Raw genomic sequence first — 17,032 nt, forward strand, 5'->3', positions numbered from 1 at the left:
AGTAGTTCGATTTCAATTTCCGAGAGAGCCCGTGCTTGAATGGAAGGGTAATAAAGCATCTCCAAGAGGTAGGTTTATTTCCCACCTTAAGGCAAGAAAGATGGTAGCTAAGGGCTATATTTATCACTTAGTCCGAGTTCATGATACCGAAGCAAAGTCGCCAACTTTCCAATCCGTTCCGGCAGTGAATGAATTTCCGAATGTATTTCCAGATGAACTTCCAGGTCTCCCACCGGAAAGAGAGATTGATTTTGCCATTGATGTGTTGCCGGACACCAAGCCTATTTCTATTCCTCCTTACCGAATGGCTCCGGCAGAATTGAAATAGTTAAAGGCACAGTTGAAAGATTTGCTTAAGAAGGGTTTATTAGACCCAGTTCATCACCGTTGGGATCACCAGTCCTATTCGTGAGAAAGAAAGATGGTTCCCTACTAATGTGCATCGATTATAGGCAGATGAATAAGGTGACGATAAAGAATAAATATCCTCTTCCGAGAATTGATGATTTGTTTGATCAACTACAGGGTGCCAAGTGATTTTCCAAAATAGACTTGAGGTCAAGTTATCACCAAGTGAGAGTTAAAAAAAAAGATATTCCCAAAACAGCTTTCAGAACGAGATATGGCCATTATGAATTTCGGGTGATGTCGTTTGGGTAAACTAATGCTCCGGCAGTGTTCATGAATTTGATGAATAATGTATTCAGTCCTCTCTTAGATTTATTCGTAATAGTTCATTGACGATATTCTGGAATACTCTCGCACAGAATCAGAACATGCTGACCATTTTCGTATTGTTCTTGGAATTCTTCGAACTCGAGAATTGTATGCTAAATTTTCAAAGTGTGAGTTTTGGCTGAATTCTGTGACATTCTTAGGTCATGTTATTTCAGATGATGGCATTCGAGTTGATACTCAGAAAACTGAGGCTGTGAAGACTTGGCCAAGGCCTACGACGCCCACAGAAGTCCGTAGTTTTCTGGGATTGGCAGGTTACTATAGAAGGTTAGTAGAAGAATTTTCCTCTATTTCAGCCCCATTGACGAAGCTAACCCAAAAGTAAGCTAAGTTTCAGTGAAATGATGCTTGTGAACGCAGCTTTCAAGAGTTGAAGGACAGATTAACCTCAGCCCCAGTCTTGACACTCCCAAAAAGGCCAGATGGCTATGTTGTATATTGTGATGCTTCCGGTGTTGGGTTAGGATGTGTGTTAATGCAGCACGGTAAAGTCATTGCTTATGCTTCAAGGCAACTGCGGAAACATGAAAAGAACTACCCAACTCATGATCTCGAATTGGCTGCAGTTATTCATGCATTAAAAATGTGGAGACATTACTTGTATGGCGTGCATGTTAATATCTATACAGATCACAAGAGTCTTCAATACATTTTCAAACAGAAGGAGTTGAATCTGCAGCAGAGGCGGTGGTTAGAATTATTGAAAAATTATGATGTGAGTATTTTATACCACCCCGGAAAGGCAAATGTAGTAGTTGATGCGCTTAGCCGCTGATCGATGGACAACCTATGTGAAGTTCCTCCGGAGAAGAAAGAATTAATTCATGAGCTCCACCAACTAGCTAATCTTGGAGTACGTCTAATTGATTCAGGTAGTGCAACAATTGGCATTAATAATCCCACAGTTTCGCCCTTGAATATGGAAGTGAAAGAGCGTCAATATAAAGATCCTCAGTTGAGCCGTTACAGAGACACATTTCATGAAAAAGAGAAGTCTCCATTTAAAACTTCTATGGATGGAATTCTTAAATACCGAGGCAGGCTATATGTTCCGAATGTTACAGAATTGCGCCGTCGAATTCTAGAAGAAGCTCATTATTCTCGGTATTCTATTCACCCAGGCACAACGAAGATGTATCATGATCTCAAGTTGATATATTGGTGGGATGACATGAAGAGAGACATAGCAGAATTTGTAGCTTAATGTCCAAACTGCCAGCAAGTGAAAATCGAACATCAAAAGCCAGGAGAATTATTGCAAGTAATAAAAATCCCTACTTGGAAATGGGAAGTGATCAACATGGATTTTATTGTGGGATTACCTCGTTCCCGAGGCAAGTATGATTCCATATGGGTGGTCGTGGACAGACTCACGAAAGCAGCTCATTTTCTTCCTGTTAGAACCACATACTTAGCAGAAGGTTATGCAAGGTTGTATCTCAAGGAGATTGTGCGACTCCATGGTATTCCGATGTTCATTATCACAGATAGAGGAGCGTAATTTACAGCCAAGTTCTGGAAATCTTTCCAAGAAGGTCTGGGTACTCAATTAAGTGTATTCATACAACGATCCATTATAAGTATATCAGGATCAATACCCATGATCATACATTTTATCTGACGGGTACACAACCTTAGTTTCTCTTACCATAGATTACAATCCAAAGCAATTAGTTAGCAATTAGTCAAAAACAACCACCTTTCTACAAATTCATCGGAGTAAGACATTAGACCTAAATAAAGCATTCTACGATTTTAGTAACCTTTCCACACCATATTCCATGTGGGATTCGACCCCAGCCTTGTTGGGTTACTATATTTGACATTGTCCACTTAACGCTAATAAAAGGTTTAATTTGAGCGTACCAAATTTGGACACCGTTGTTGGGGAATACGGTTTTGAAATTACTACATAGTGTTTGCTTTGATTGAAGTATATTTCTTATTCCATCACTACTACAAAAAGGGCCATTACCAGCAATTATTTAGCGACGATAAGATAATTGCCGCTAATTGATTCTTTAAGCTGAAATATTAACGGCACATGAACATTAGCCGATGAAAGAAATAGTTTTACCGATAATAGAAATAATTTGCCACTAAAAATCGCTAATTGAAACCAATCTTATCATTTTACCTTTCCCTCCAATTCTTTTTCATAACATTTTGATATTCCCTCCACTTATTAAGAAAAAATAAAAGGAAAACCTAGCCCAAAATTCAATTTTAGCTGCGCATCGTAGACTAAAGCAACTATTCTCTCTCTGAAACTCACGGTCGCCGCAGTTGTTCTCTCTCTGAAACTGAGGTCGCCGGCCAGCCATCGTCTTTGCAACAATGTTAATTTTGGGTAGGTGCTGCTCAACCGTGGTTGTCTCAATCTTCTCCCTCTCATCGGTATCCTTCTCTTTTTCGTGTAGGTTTCAAGATTGTTGCTGACATCAGTCTTCTCCTTCACTTTTTTGTCTTCATCGGCAAAATATTCTGCTTCTCAGGTACCCAAACACTTGAGGTTATGTCAATTTGATATTTTTTATAACCAACTATGTCTTTCTGATTTGTAAAGTAAAGTTTTCTTTGTTTGCTAAGTCGTGTTTTGCAATATTTGATTAATTCCTCCTTTGTTTCCTCTACTGTTTTATGAGTTGGTTCCTCTATTTGCTAAGGCTGTTGTTATTATATTCAGATTTTCGTGATTGTTTAAAGTTTTCTGAGTGTTTTTGATGACTATTGAGGTTTTAGTTGAATCTTCCACAAGTCGAGATGTGAATTCAATTGTGTTCGAAATGTGTACGACAGACTCTTTAATTGTTTACAAATGCCTAGTCCTGGTTCCAATTTGCTAGGTTTATTGCTGGTTTCTTAGCAAATACTAAGGGAATTTTAGCGGCTTAAAGGTTCAAAAATTATTTACAACTATAAGAGAGATGCTATCAAAATTATTGGTTGCTAGACCCTGACCAGATTTATTTATAGTCAGGTGATTAATGAAAATGTTGATGAATGCAGCTGTATATAATGTCAATTTCTCTACTGGAGTTTCAGTTTGGATGTGTAATGAGTATTTTATTAATCTAATATTTAAAATAATTGCATAAATACCTTCAATGAGATGTAAAAGATAAATTCTTGAATTTGTCTAATTGGATATTCTTTATGCTCTGGTGTCTTGGTTGATTAAAGAAGTGCTGATTATTTCACTTCAAGAGTTTATATTGATTCCAAAAAGAGGTACTCAGTGTTCCATATTCAATTCTGAGCAATTCCATAGAATTTGAAGAATAGTTAATATTGCTTTTGATGCCATCTACTCATCCTACATCTCTATGTATGATGAATGATAATATATTTCAGTTTGAAAGATGATTTGGATTTTCATTCCTATTTGATATATGTCATGATTATTGGTATTTATTCTGAACTTTGTAGTTATGTTTATGACTTTATTCTAGTTTCCAGACCCTGACCTGGTAGTTTATCCGCGCGAAGGTCTTAAAAGACCAGAATAATTTCTTACTAATATCCGAACATTAAAAATATCTATTACCTTATAGCTCAGTTCCTGGGCATTGATATAACACACACAGAAAACCAATTCAATGGAGAATATCTCTGCTTAGAAATTCCAGCTACCTTAGAGAACACATAAGTCTATGACAAAAGATGCATTGCCAATAGAAGAAACATTATTTGTTTTCAATTGAGTTATCTAAAAAGCAATAAGTACTGTGAGCTTTTTAAAGTGACCTTTTGTGATATGTTGTATGGTTATTAATCGATCTCCTAAGCTTAATACTTGGTACAACACTGGAAGTTTATTGGATTAGACTGAAAACTCGTCTGTTGTGAGTAGAGACCATCGCGTGCTTTAGCATTTATATATTCAGAAATTTGAAGATCTCTTTAGCTTTAAAACTAAACCATTGTAAAGTTATAAAAGGACTTAAATATTATGATGTATTAATAAAAACTGAGAAGTGAACCTGAATTCTATCAATCATCGTATTATGGAGTAATAAACTTCAATGAGCTTTAATTCCACATGGGACTATGGGAGAGCTACATATTTACCTTTTGCATTTAGTTAACAGGAACTCATGCTTTTTGAAAATGGCAGTGACAAAAAAAGTGTGTAAATTGTTGTACTTCCTGTCTAATTAACCATCCTTATTTTTTTTTGCAGTTGAGTGAATCTCACTAAATGCAAAACTTTTCTTTTACACTCTTTATTATCTTTTCTATACCATCTTAGACGCACTCATGTTAGACGCAATCACTCTTATGCTAATAAAGTGAAATGCATAAAAATCAACTTGAGCTTCAAATTTAGGATACACTTCTATTTGAGGTGGCAATTGTTTGCTAATGCTTTAAATGTGATAAGTTAAAGCAGGGTGCTTGTTAGAATTAGATTACTCTTTTTTCCTCTTCTTGATCAGACTTCACCATTAGATTAGATGGACTTTATGAAAAAATTCAATTTAACTCCAAGGTAGAAACATACATAATATAAAAATTAAACAGAAACCTACAAGCTAAAAAAATTGGCAATAATTTATTATATAGCCTTCAAAGGGCTTAAATTGTGAATAATGATAAACAGACCTAAAAGATTAAAAAGCTAGACAGATTTTGACATAAGTAAATTAGAAGAAGAAAAGACCTGATGTAAGAATAGATCTAACCAAATGAATGTGTGCTCTTTCTTGTTGCGTGCGAACTTCTGTTTTCTTTTGTGCGCATTATGTTCTTCAGATCAGCATCGACAAAAGATTTAAAAAATATGTAAGATCTTCTATTTTAACAGAGAGGAAAATAGAACTTTGTTTCTAAGAGGTTTATTGTCCAGATTGAGTTTTATATAGTCCTATATAGTCGCTAATCAAATTTTCCTAACTTTCTAAAGACATTATGTTCTTATTCATTGAAATTTAATGTGCATTTTAATTGTTTAGATGATATCTTTGAGCTATGCAGTCAGAATTACTCCAAATGAGACAATCAATGCGCAAATGTGCTCCCTTTGAATCTACGCCTTAAGATATCAATGGCACCTCAAGTGAACAGGTAACTCAATTTCATAAGTTTTAAACTTTTTTAATGAAATTTTAATTGTAAAAAGGTATTATCAACTAACGTGTTAATATTTATCAGGTCCCTGATGCCAACAGTGGCCATGAACGAGTACCACAAACATCAAGGATGCCTAGTGTTGCTGAAAATACTCAACCTTCTCACGGTACTACTCATCTATATCCTTAGGCTCCTCAAGGCATTTCCCAATATATTTGTCAATCTAGAAAAGTATTGGTTTTACCAAAAATGCATGGATATTTTGTACGTGCTGTCTATCCTCACAGTATTCTTCTTTACTTGCTTTTCAACTTCTGCCTCCTCCTACACCATTTCCCTCCAAACTCAACCGTGAGAACTTCTGCCATATTGCTGCTTTGGCACTTGACAAGGGATGAAAAGGCCATAATCATGTCACCATTCGAATCCCGGTGTGCCTCCGATGCCTGCTTACCTGTTTCCTTAAAGTAATTACCATCTGTATTGATTTGAGTATATGATTCCTTGAAGGCGAAACTGAATGTTTTTCTAACTTATGACAGTCTTAATGTTGTTAACAAATTGTCCAAATTTTGGCTAAGTCTTCATGAATATACATGTCCTTTTTTTTCTTTTTTTGGTTCAAGTCATGAATATACATGTCTTTAAAACAGTCCTCCAACTAGTTAAGACTAGAGCAATTAGTTCATTTCTTAACTGGAACATGAAGCCATCTTGTTTGACATTAACTGTAAAAGTATGAATAAGTAGCATGTGTTTCAAACTACCTTTTGAATATGTAGCCTGTAACCAGCTGTAAACTTTGGCACTACATGGGCATCTCTGGTAACAGGTCTTGATTTAGTAAATAAAGTGATATCTTAAAGAGCTTAATAGTTTCAAAGTTTCAGGTGGTTCAGTGTTAACAGCATAAGTAGTCCAAATATGTCTTTTCTGAGCTCATGAGTAAGTATGGTTTTCACTTGTATGGCAGTTTTGTCCAAATTAAGGGTAGAGCAAGATGACCAGGTTTATTTTAAGGGAAGTTTTCACTTGTAAGGACAGTTTTAACACATTTATTTTATTATTTCAGGTCATACTGTCTGAACCAGGTGATCATGGTTATGCGAAATCAGCGTGCAGCACCTCGTAACCAGGGTGGTCAACATAATGACCTCCCGGATGATAAGGAGAATGTATTTGTTGATCTGAATAATGAGGAGGACTACGCATCTGCTATTGTTCATCCTCGGGTTGGAGCTACAAGTGTCAAAATTGACTCCTATCTCTACCAGTTGTTGAAGCTTGAGGGCTACTTTCGGAACTCTACCGATAATGATCAACGACATTTGCAGAACTTTGTGGATGTATGTGCTCATCATATCCCAAATAATGTTTCACAAGATGTTATTTGGCTAAGACTTTTCAAATATTCCTTAGCTAGAGAAGCAAGAACTTGGTTCGAGAAGCTGCCCTGGAATTCTATTACTACATGGGAAGAGATGGTAGCAGTCTTTCTCAAGAAATGGTATCCTCCTAGCAAGAAGGCTGAGATCTGTGACAAAATCGATGAATTCAAGCAGCGACTGGGGGAACAATTATACGAAGCTTCGGAGAGATTTAAAGAATATTTGCAGAAGTTTCCGACTCATGGTTTTCCTGAGAACATATTAATAGAGAAGTTCTATCGAGGGCTGGATCCTATAACGCAGTCAATTGCGAACAATACAGCTGATGGTCGTTTTATGGATACTTGATTTTAATAGAACGTAATCTATATTATATTAAAAGAATTAACTCTCCAACTTGAAAGTTAAATTACATAAATACCCTCAACCCATTTAATTATGAAATAAAAATACCTAATTACCCTTATTAAAAAAAATTAGTTACTTTTGACCAAACAAAATCATTTACCAAACTCATTAAAAAAAGCCGCGGCCAAAACAGCTGCAAACCCTTCGTGTTCCTTCATTCATCACAACTTTTCAAACAGTGATCTTTTAAGATGGAAAGCAAAACCGCACTTCACAAATAATTTTCCCACAAAGATGGATGCCTTATGCTGCTAGATTGGACAAATGATGCACCTGATCAACATCTCTTTTTTTTTTCATGGTTTAATTCAGTGGATTTAGATCTAATTATCCCAACATGAGGAATACACTCAATGTGGCCTGGTTATATAACAAGGCATGGAGACGAGAAACAACCTCCACTTTTGACAAAGAACGCATACATCATACATAATTTTGATGATTTTACTTTTGCAAATTTATGAAGAAGATGTATCAAGTTGTTGATTTCTGTTCTTCGCCTTTACACCTTCAAGAAAGTGACGATAAAACCGGGCTCTACTTTCTAAACTTTCTCTTTTCTCTAACCTTGTGAAGTTTAATTTATATAAGAAACCTATAGGGTAGAACCCAGTGGCGGAGCTAGAAAATTAACTAAGGGGGTTCAAATTTATAAAGTAAATTTTTTAATGAGTGGGTGCACAATTTTTTTTAAAAATCAAACTACATAATATTTTATTTTGCATTTTGCTTTGTAATTTGTCCACAAAGAATTATCCAAACATTAAGTTTAAATTGTTTTTAGGTTTTCAGAAAAAAAATAGTCAAAGAAAATCACTCAAGGGAGTCCAATAAAAAAAATCACCAGACACAAGTTAAGAAAAAGTTGGAAGATAACAAAAGAGAATAAAAAAAGATAACAAAGAAGAAGAACCCACGAAGAAAAGAACTAGTTATCCAACTTCGACAACGTCCGACGACGAGGTTTTAAACAGATTTCTCGGAGTAATTTAAAAACAATTCAAGTGGACTTTTGTTTTTAAATAAAGTTAGTATCTACGCTGCATATGTTGTGAAAAACATCAATAAATTTAGTCGAGATATTTGCAAGCATATGAATATAATAGTATATTAATGAAATCACAAATATTAGCATTTTTATTAGAATTATAGTTTACATTTAACTGCAACTTTTCACTATTAGATTTTCTTATAAAAGGAAAATAATATTTTTTTTAAAACAAAATTTCACTTTAATACTAGTTGGGTGGAATCTAATGTATGATTGTATTAATTTAACTATATGAATAGTTAATCTATTTATGTATTCAAGAACATCTGAGTGAAACATTTTTGTTTTATCTCTTTAATGATATTTTATGACTAATATTTAGAAAGAAATAATAAAAGTAAGAGGAAAAGATAAATTTGTCTTTGAGTGGAGATCCAATTTGACAGCTTTTTACCGAGTAATTCCAAAGATAGCCAATACATGTTAAACAGCCTTTGTATTCAATTTAAAACTTACAGAATAGCATGCCTATAGTGGGACTTGACCTCACGGTGCAAGGCTCTGTATTCAATTTAAAAGTTAAAGAAAAGGATGCTTCAGGGGCGAATTATACCCATGAAGTGAACCCCATTTTGAATACCCTTTACAGCTGAGCCAAGGCACTCAGTTTCTCAAAGGTTGTTCAATGAATATGATATTCGTGAAACAACAGTTTTTAACCTATATACACAATGCAATATTTTTGGCGAAGAGTGTTAATCTGACCACCATTTGTAAGGTGTAGCTCCGCCCCTGATAGAACCTGATCTCATAATATATATTGCATCTTGCATGCATATTATGATTAGAAACTTAAGGTTATATGTGTCTTGCATCATATTAACAAGTCTCTTGGAAGAAATCAATTGTGCCTTTTAGTTGTTTCAATACTTCGGCGGGGGAGTCTTCTGAAGAAAAGAAAAATGTTTTGTTGAGTGTCTCCTACTAATTAAATGTTGGCAAGTCTTCTCATGAAACTCTTATTAGTTGACAAGATAATGAAACTAATAGAAACATCGGACTATTACCATTTCAAAAGAGATAATCTTGAATAACATATATTTTTCATGTGAATATAAGTTGTTATTGAAAATTTATATTCTAAGAATTTAAAGACAAATCGACTAGAATTATAAAGCAAATGTTTAACATATTTCACAACGAGAATCTGAACTTGTTCCTACCAGTCTCATAACATAAATTGGGTTGGTAAAATAACTCAGGAACACCCTGGATTAGAGTGCATCATATCGAACCCAATAAATAAAGTGATTAAATCGACTCATTAATCATTGTAAATGAATTGAGAAATTTTTTCTATACTTATTTAAGATATTCTTTTTAATTTTCACTTAATATATTCAAACATGTATATTTAAAGCATGCATCGTGGTTAAAGTTTTAATTATTTTGAATACAAATTTTATGTTAATAGTTATAAGACCACGTGCAGCAACGCACGTGTCGTGGAACTAGTATTAATATAAACACCACTATCAATGAAAATATATATGATGTTCACATATAGTTATGTCACCAATTTCAAGTTGTTACATAGGATCATCACAACCAAAGACTTTCACTAGTATATTATTAACATTACTCAATTAGCATCATTGTTTAGATGATTATAAAGTTGCCTCTCTAATTGTGTGATGACAACCTACTGTGTAGTCCAAAAAATAAGTTTTAAATTCAAAAGCTAGTTCCATTCTTATTTAATAAATGTTTTTTGGTTGAAAAAACACGTGTTACATTGTATATTCTACTAATATGTTGAAGGTGAATTATAAACTAAACATTCATAACTCGCATATAACTCCAACAGTAATATTTTTTTTCAAACCCAACGTTCAAATAATGGTAATATTTTCATTATAAATACCCTCATCCCGAGGCTTTCTACCCAAGAGTGAAAACCCAACATTTTATTATAACGCCATAAAAGATTATTAGAAGCGTCGATTCATTAATTACTAAAATGTCACAGAAATCGTCATTTAATTCGTATGACACAGAAAAGGGAATATGAAAGTGTGTGGTGATTTAGCTCCCATTAAGATTTCAAAGAAACCACAAAATCCTGGAAGAGAGTTTTATGGCTGTATGAAGGTAAAAGTTATTATTTAATTTGCTTACGTCTATTTTAACTTGATACACTGCTAATTTTTTGTTGATTTGTGCAGAAAGAAGATGGTGATTGCGGTTATTTTAAATGGGTCGACGATGCTACCCCATTAATCATTGGGGAGGAGAAATTTAATTTAATGTACAAGCTCCACAAAGCTGAAGAGTCATTGGGAGAAGTCAAAAGCCTCTTCTTGGAAGCGGAAGCATCGAGGGACTGATTAAAGATCAAATGAAGGAAGCTCATACCAAGAGGGATTCGCTGAAAGGCAGTTGAAACTGAGAGGGATCAAGCAAAAAAAGAACTGAAGGCAGTTGAAGTTGGGAAAGAAAAGATGAAGAGGATGTTGTTGTGTTTAGTACTCCCTCCATCCCAAAACGATTGTCCTCTTTTAACTTGGCACAAAGTTTAAGAAATAAAGAAAGACTTTAGAAATGTGTGGTCCAAAACAAGCCTTAGATATTTGTGTGGCTGTAAATCATCTCAAAGTTAGATTGTTTCTAAATATAGAAAGGGGACAATCTTTTTGGAACAGACTAAAAAGGAAAGAAGGACAATCTTTTTAGGACAGAGGGAGTATCATTTTTAATTACCAAAGGGGTCGTTTGTGGTTCCTTTTGATTGTGTTTCCTTTTATAATCAATTGTCGGCTTATTTTATGTCTAGACTGAATGCATTCGTTAAACGCGAAGACAAAATGGCAACATTTAACATAGACCAACAATAGTTATACATAGACCAACAACAGTTATAAATAGACCAACAATAGTTATACATTCACTGCAGCCATATCAAAAACAAAAGGACAACAGAAATACATTCACTGCAACTATAGAAGACAAAAGGGCAATAGACCATTAGACCAACAACAAAAATACATTTTACTGCAGCCATAGCAAACAAAAGGGTAATAGACTAATAGACCAACGACAAATTCACTGCTCAACTTGTGACGAATTCTACTCAATTTATGACGAATTTTGCTCAACTTGTGACACATTATGCTCAACTTGTGACAAATACATATTACAAGTGGTTCTCTTGTGTCCAGGTTATTTGTATAGGGAGAATTTATTTCTTTTCTTGGCTGGTTTCTTGGTATGACTACGTTCTCCCTCCAAGACGCCTTTCTTACGCTTATTACTCTTTCGAACTAGTTTAGGAACGTATTTTGGTGGGGGAACTTGTGCGCCCTGCATATATGAAGGAATCATCCACTAACCTTCATGAGGAATTTGGACAATATCACCTTCATATGCTTTGTAGTATGCATCTGCGGAGTAATATGAAGAAGAGTGGTTATAAACGGAGTCTCCAAATGTATCTGAATACCTCTTACTCAGATCTGCTATGGCATATGTGCACGGGAGCATGTCCACATCAAAAACTCTACTAGAACATGACATAGTCGACAGGTTAATAGTTGCATGGTCATCGTGTCCGCACGCGGTGTACTTGTTTTCGTTTACCCCGATGACAACTACATTTTTGCTTCCTTCCATTCTCTTCCTTATCCTTGTTCCAGCTCGAGGCATGACACGATTGTTTAATAAGAGGATATTTTTTGCTAAGGTACGTCTTTCATTGAATTTGGTAGCAAATCTCGTATTAATGGTGTTGAAAATGGAACTTATGGGGAACTCTCTCTCCACTAGAAACATTGAGTTGAATGATTCGGCAGTGTTTTGTGTCATCACTTCAAATCTGTTCCTCGGGAAAAATGCCCTGTTCCATTTATCGAACCCAACTTCATCCCTAAGGCAATCAGCTACATCCGGTGCAACGCGCTAATTTCACTAAGGTGATCATAGAACACCTCCGAGGTATATATTTTTGCTGCTTTGTAAAAGAATTTCTCGAAGGATCCGTTATGGAACCTCCCACGCATTCTCTCACAAAGATGCCTTGTGCAAACACCGTGGTGAGCATTGGTGTAAACTTGTCGTGTTGCCTTCTTAATGATGTGGTGCCTATCAAATATTATGTACAAATCTAAGTTGTTAGGCACAATGTCAAGCAATTGTTGGAAAAATTAATTCCAAGAGGCATCATACTCCGAGTCAACCACACAGTAGGCCACTGGGAAAACATGGTTCTCCACATCTTGTACCACAGCAGTCAACAAACACCTCCATGCTTTTCCTTTAAGTGTGTGCCATCAACTGCTATGATCTTTATCATGTGCTTAAATCTCCTTATCCACTCTTCAAAAGCCAAGAAGTAATATAAGAATCTCCCCTCCTTATCGAGTTGTAAGTTTGTCTTGCTTTCGGGGTTTGTACTATGTACAATCCAACTATAAGGAATCAATTTCGAATACCCATCAGCCGCTGACCCCCTTATGAATTCCTTAGCAATTATGCCTACCTGATAGGCCTTCCAATAGCTAATTTCACAGCTAAATCTTTCAGAAACTTTCTTCTGTATTTTTTTGGGAGTGATCCTTGCGCCTTCTTCAAATTTACCCATAATGTGCCTAGCTATAACTACACATGATGCCTTTGAATGGTTAGTAAAAACTTGTTGTATGCCGCATGTGTGCTCATTGCAGTACACTGTTATAATAAACCTATAACGTACTACGTATTTATTGGCGTGTAGTATCCACTTGCAAGAATCATCAATACATCTAGCCACATATTTGACTGATTTGTTCTTCCAGACATAGAAATTGAAGTGTGTCTTCAAGGAAGCTATCCCAAGCGCTTCCACTAGCGTACGCTTGTCCTTGAAAGTGTCGCCACTCTTAAAACATGTTCCATCAACATAGCTATGGTTGCTGGAAGCAGGATTCTCCAAATCATCTCCATGAACATTATCAGGACAGTCATTGTCCATTGGAGGTTTACAAGGATCTTTATCGATGTCATTGTCCATTGGAGGTTCGCAAGGATCTTCATCGATGATTGTTGAGGCTGCCCCTGATGAATTCAGTGCAGCTGATGAATTTGGACTTTCGACAATCCTCTCCTTCAAACTTACATATAACGTAGGCCTGGAACCATCCTTATCAACATTCATAAGGTGTATACAGACTTCATGGTCATTTGTGATATAGATAGGAGGCAGTCCCTTTTTAGGAGCATCAATTATGTAGCTAATGGACACTTTCATCAACAAGGGGTATATATTACTAGACAGAATCACGCTCCTCAACAAATCATCATCAGTGTGATAATTATCCAATTCAACAGGTTGGATGTTTTGTGGAGAATTTCAATTCCATGCGGTTTTAATATAAACCCTCCATAATAAATTTAAATTGGTCCACACTAGACACAGAATATCAAAAATTATAAATTTTGAAAAAAACAAATTAAAGCTTACCAAATCACGAATTAAAGCTTACCGGACCAAACTATAACCAAAAAGAGTAATATCCCAAGCCGTAAAACCCAGAAATAACCACCCAAATCAAAATTTGTTTTCAAAAGCTTCAATGGGTTTAACAATGGCAGCTGAGAAAGAAGGAACGAGAGGAGAAAATGAGAAGGATAGCTCTGCTATACTAGGGTTAAGATCGAAAGAAAGGAGAAGAGCTGATTTGAGAGCTTCATTTGAAGAAAAAAGCAAGATTATGGAAGAGACGAATGGGGGGAAATGATTTATAATAATTTTATTTTATTATTTTTATTTTTTAAATCCTTGGACGAAAATGTATTTTTTAAAATTTGGGGGCTTAATTTGGCGCCCCAATAACTTAACTTCACTTAATTAGCATTAATCCTAAATAGGGTCATATCACCTAATAATTAAAATTAGGGGTCCAGATTCCTGGAAAAAAAAAATTGCTATGGGCTCTGTCACCGCACTTCCAATGGTAAGTGCTGAGGTGACAACTCATTGGAGGTCTTTTGGTAATTGTTTCCTTGTCTACTTTGGGCTTTCTTATGCTACTAACGAGACCTATCTATAAATAGTCCAGGATTATATTGAAGCAATTTTATGCACGTTCAATAATATCCATCAACGTAATAGTGAGAATCAAGAGCATTCAAGCATTGAGAGTTCTGGTGAGAAGGAACATTCAGATAAATCAGTTGGACGAAATGTTTGTTCAGAAAGTTATCAAAATTGTTTGAGTCCCGTTCTAGTTTCTTGTATTAGGCTATCGAGTTGTAATTTTTTTGCTTATTCAAGAAGCAATTTGTAATGTTACTTTGAGAGAGCAATTGGCTTTAAGTTAGATCTAACTTGAAGGGGTTAGCAACAATCAAGTGATTGTTGGGATAAAGGGAGTCTAAAACAAATATGACTCATTGTTTTACTAGAGAGTTAATTGAAATCCCACAGGAACGAATCGTGGTTGTTACACATTTTGAGCATGGTAAAATTTTACGTAAAATAGTGTGTTCTTGATTTTATGTGTATTGCAATATCTGCAGGCAACTAGCAAGAAGAATTCGAAGAACCAGTTCTATATGTTAGTTATGTAGGATGAACAAATGGCAGGTACTTCGGAGTTCATAGAGAAAATTTGCAACGACCCAATTCACCCCTTTTTGTGTCAATTCAAGAAGAAAGACTACTAATTTTATTTTTTGTTAGAACATTTGGGACCTTATACATTTTTTTTTTTTTGAATAGATAGATAATTAAGCTTTTTAGTTTTATAAATGATATATTTTTCACTCAATGACATTCCTATTGACGTCTAGGGTGGTGCCTTTGGGGCTCAGAAAGTTCTTCCCGATTTACTTTTTTTTTAAAAAAAAAAAGAGGGACAGACAAGTTGGTTAATCCTAATATTGCATACCATTTTCTATTATGGATATGTGTGTAGAAGAAACGGTATATTAATAAAGAAAGTTTTTGTAGACTCTTTATTGAAACTGCCTTTAGAGAAAGAAATTCTTCTATACAGACAAATTAAGGGAAAGCAACACCAAATACCCCTAAAATATAAAATATTTATCCGCTCCATGCCCCTCCTAAAGTAATTTCGCTTCTATCCCAGCTGGCCGGAAATATTTACCCGACATACTCCCTCGCCCAAATCCCTTCCTCCATATCATGAAGGACTAAGAGAAGGACTGACACGGTCCTCCATGATACCATCTCAGTATATTTATATACGACGATGGTACCATGATCCTGAGGAGTGTCTCACTGAAGGACTGAAGCATTCCTTCATGATACTATCACAATATATGTATATAAGACGATTGTATCATAGAGGTTTTTCTCGAGAAAAGTGTGTCATTTTGAATAAATGAACACGATCATCCATAATACCATCTCAGTATATTTTATATATCATGTTGGTATCATGGAGGACTAGAAAAGGACTGAAGCAGTCTTCCATGATATCATCTCAGTATATTTATATACCATGTTTAGTATCATAATTTTGGAGACATCTTGGGTAAATAATTTTAATTTTTCCTGGGGGTACAAAAGTCATGAGGGTATGTGTAGGTAATTATTTTGGTTTGAGTATATAATTATTTTGATTTAAGAGGGCACGTGCGTTCTTTCCCCATTTTTATATGGCTTGTCAGCTCTATAGTTGTGAGCTCGTTTTGGGGAGGTTGGATGAAAGACTCTCAATAGGCCCAAATACAAATTACTTATAGAGTCCAAAGCTCTAACTCAGCATGAAAGTTTGCAGAGCTTAACAAATTTATAGTAGTACATAACTAGTAAGATTCTTTACCTGTCAATATATGAAGCAAAATTAAGACCGCATTTATTTTCATTAAGATTAAGATTTCTAAATCTGAATGCACATCTAAATGATTAAGATGTTGTCTCTAGGTCTTAACACTGAATGATTAAGATTGTTTATTTTTCAATATCTGAATGTGCATAATGTATTTATTTAAACATAATAAATATATGATTCAAATTAAAAAGTAACTAAATGGTAGAAAATAAATACAAATTTAATAAAAAATATCTATTATTTGATAAAAAAAATGAAACATATATGTTCACTAGTAATGGTGGAGATGTTTTGTAATCGTAGTGGGTGGTGAGTGGGGGTGGTGGGTGATTGGGGTGAGGGGTGGGAGGTAGGGGTAGTGGGGGAGTAGGGGTGGTGGTGTGGTGTAGGGGTTAGTGGTGGGTGGTGTGGGGTGGGATTGGGGTTAGTGGTGGGGTGGGGTTGAGGTGGACGGTTGGGGTGGGGGTTGGAGCTGGTGATAAAAAGGTTCCATATAAAAATACATTTTAATGATATTAAGACATGGTTGAAGATCTTAATGATTAAGACCTATTCAGACCCAATAAATACTTAGATCTTAATGCAAACAAATGCACTTAATG

At 35.2% G+C, this 17,032-nt stretch overlaps 1 protein-coding gene across 1 annotated transcript; it reads right to left on the reverse strand.

The window, feature by feature from the left end:
- Nucleotides 1-12,883: 12,883 nt before the first annotated feature.
- LOC132619732 (uncharacterized) lies at nucleotides 12,884-13,879 on the reverse strand. The gene has a single exon (XM_060334548.1). It carries the CDS (start codon nucleotides 13,877-13,879, stop codon nucleotides 12,884-12,886), a length of 996 nt encoding a protein of 331 aa, XP_060190531.1.
- Between the last annotated feature and the right edge of the window lie 3,153 nt (nucleotides 13,880-17,032).

The sequence above is a fragment of the Lycium barbarum genome, chromosome 11 (genome assembly GCF_019175385.1).
Source record: "Lycium barbarum isolate Lr01 chromosome 11, ASM1917538v2, whole genome shotgun sequence".
NCBI classification, from domain to species: domain Eukaryota; kingdom Viridiplantae; phylum Streptophyta; class Magnoliopsida; order Solanales; family Solanaceae; genus Lycium; species Lycium barbarum.

Coding starts and splice junctions, on each gene's coding strand:
- LOC132619732 (XM_060334548.1), bottom strand. CDS start 13,879: ATGAAAGTGTCCATTAGCTACATAATTGATGCTCCTAAAAAGGGACTG.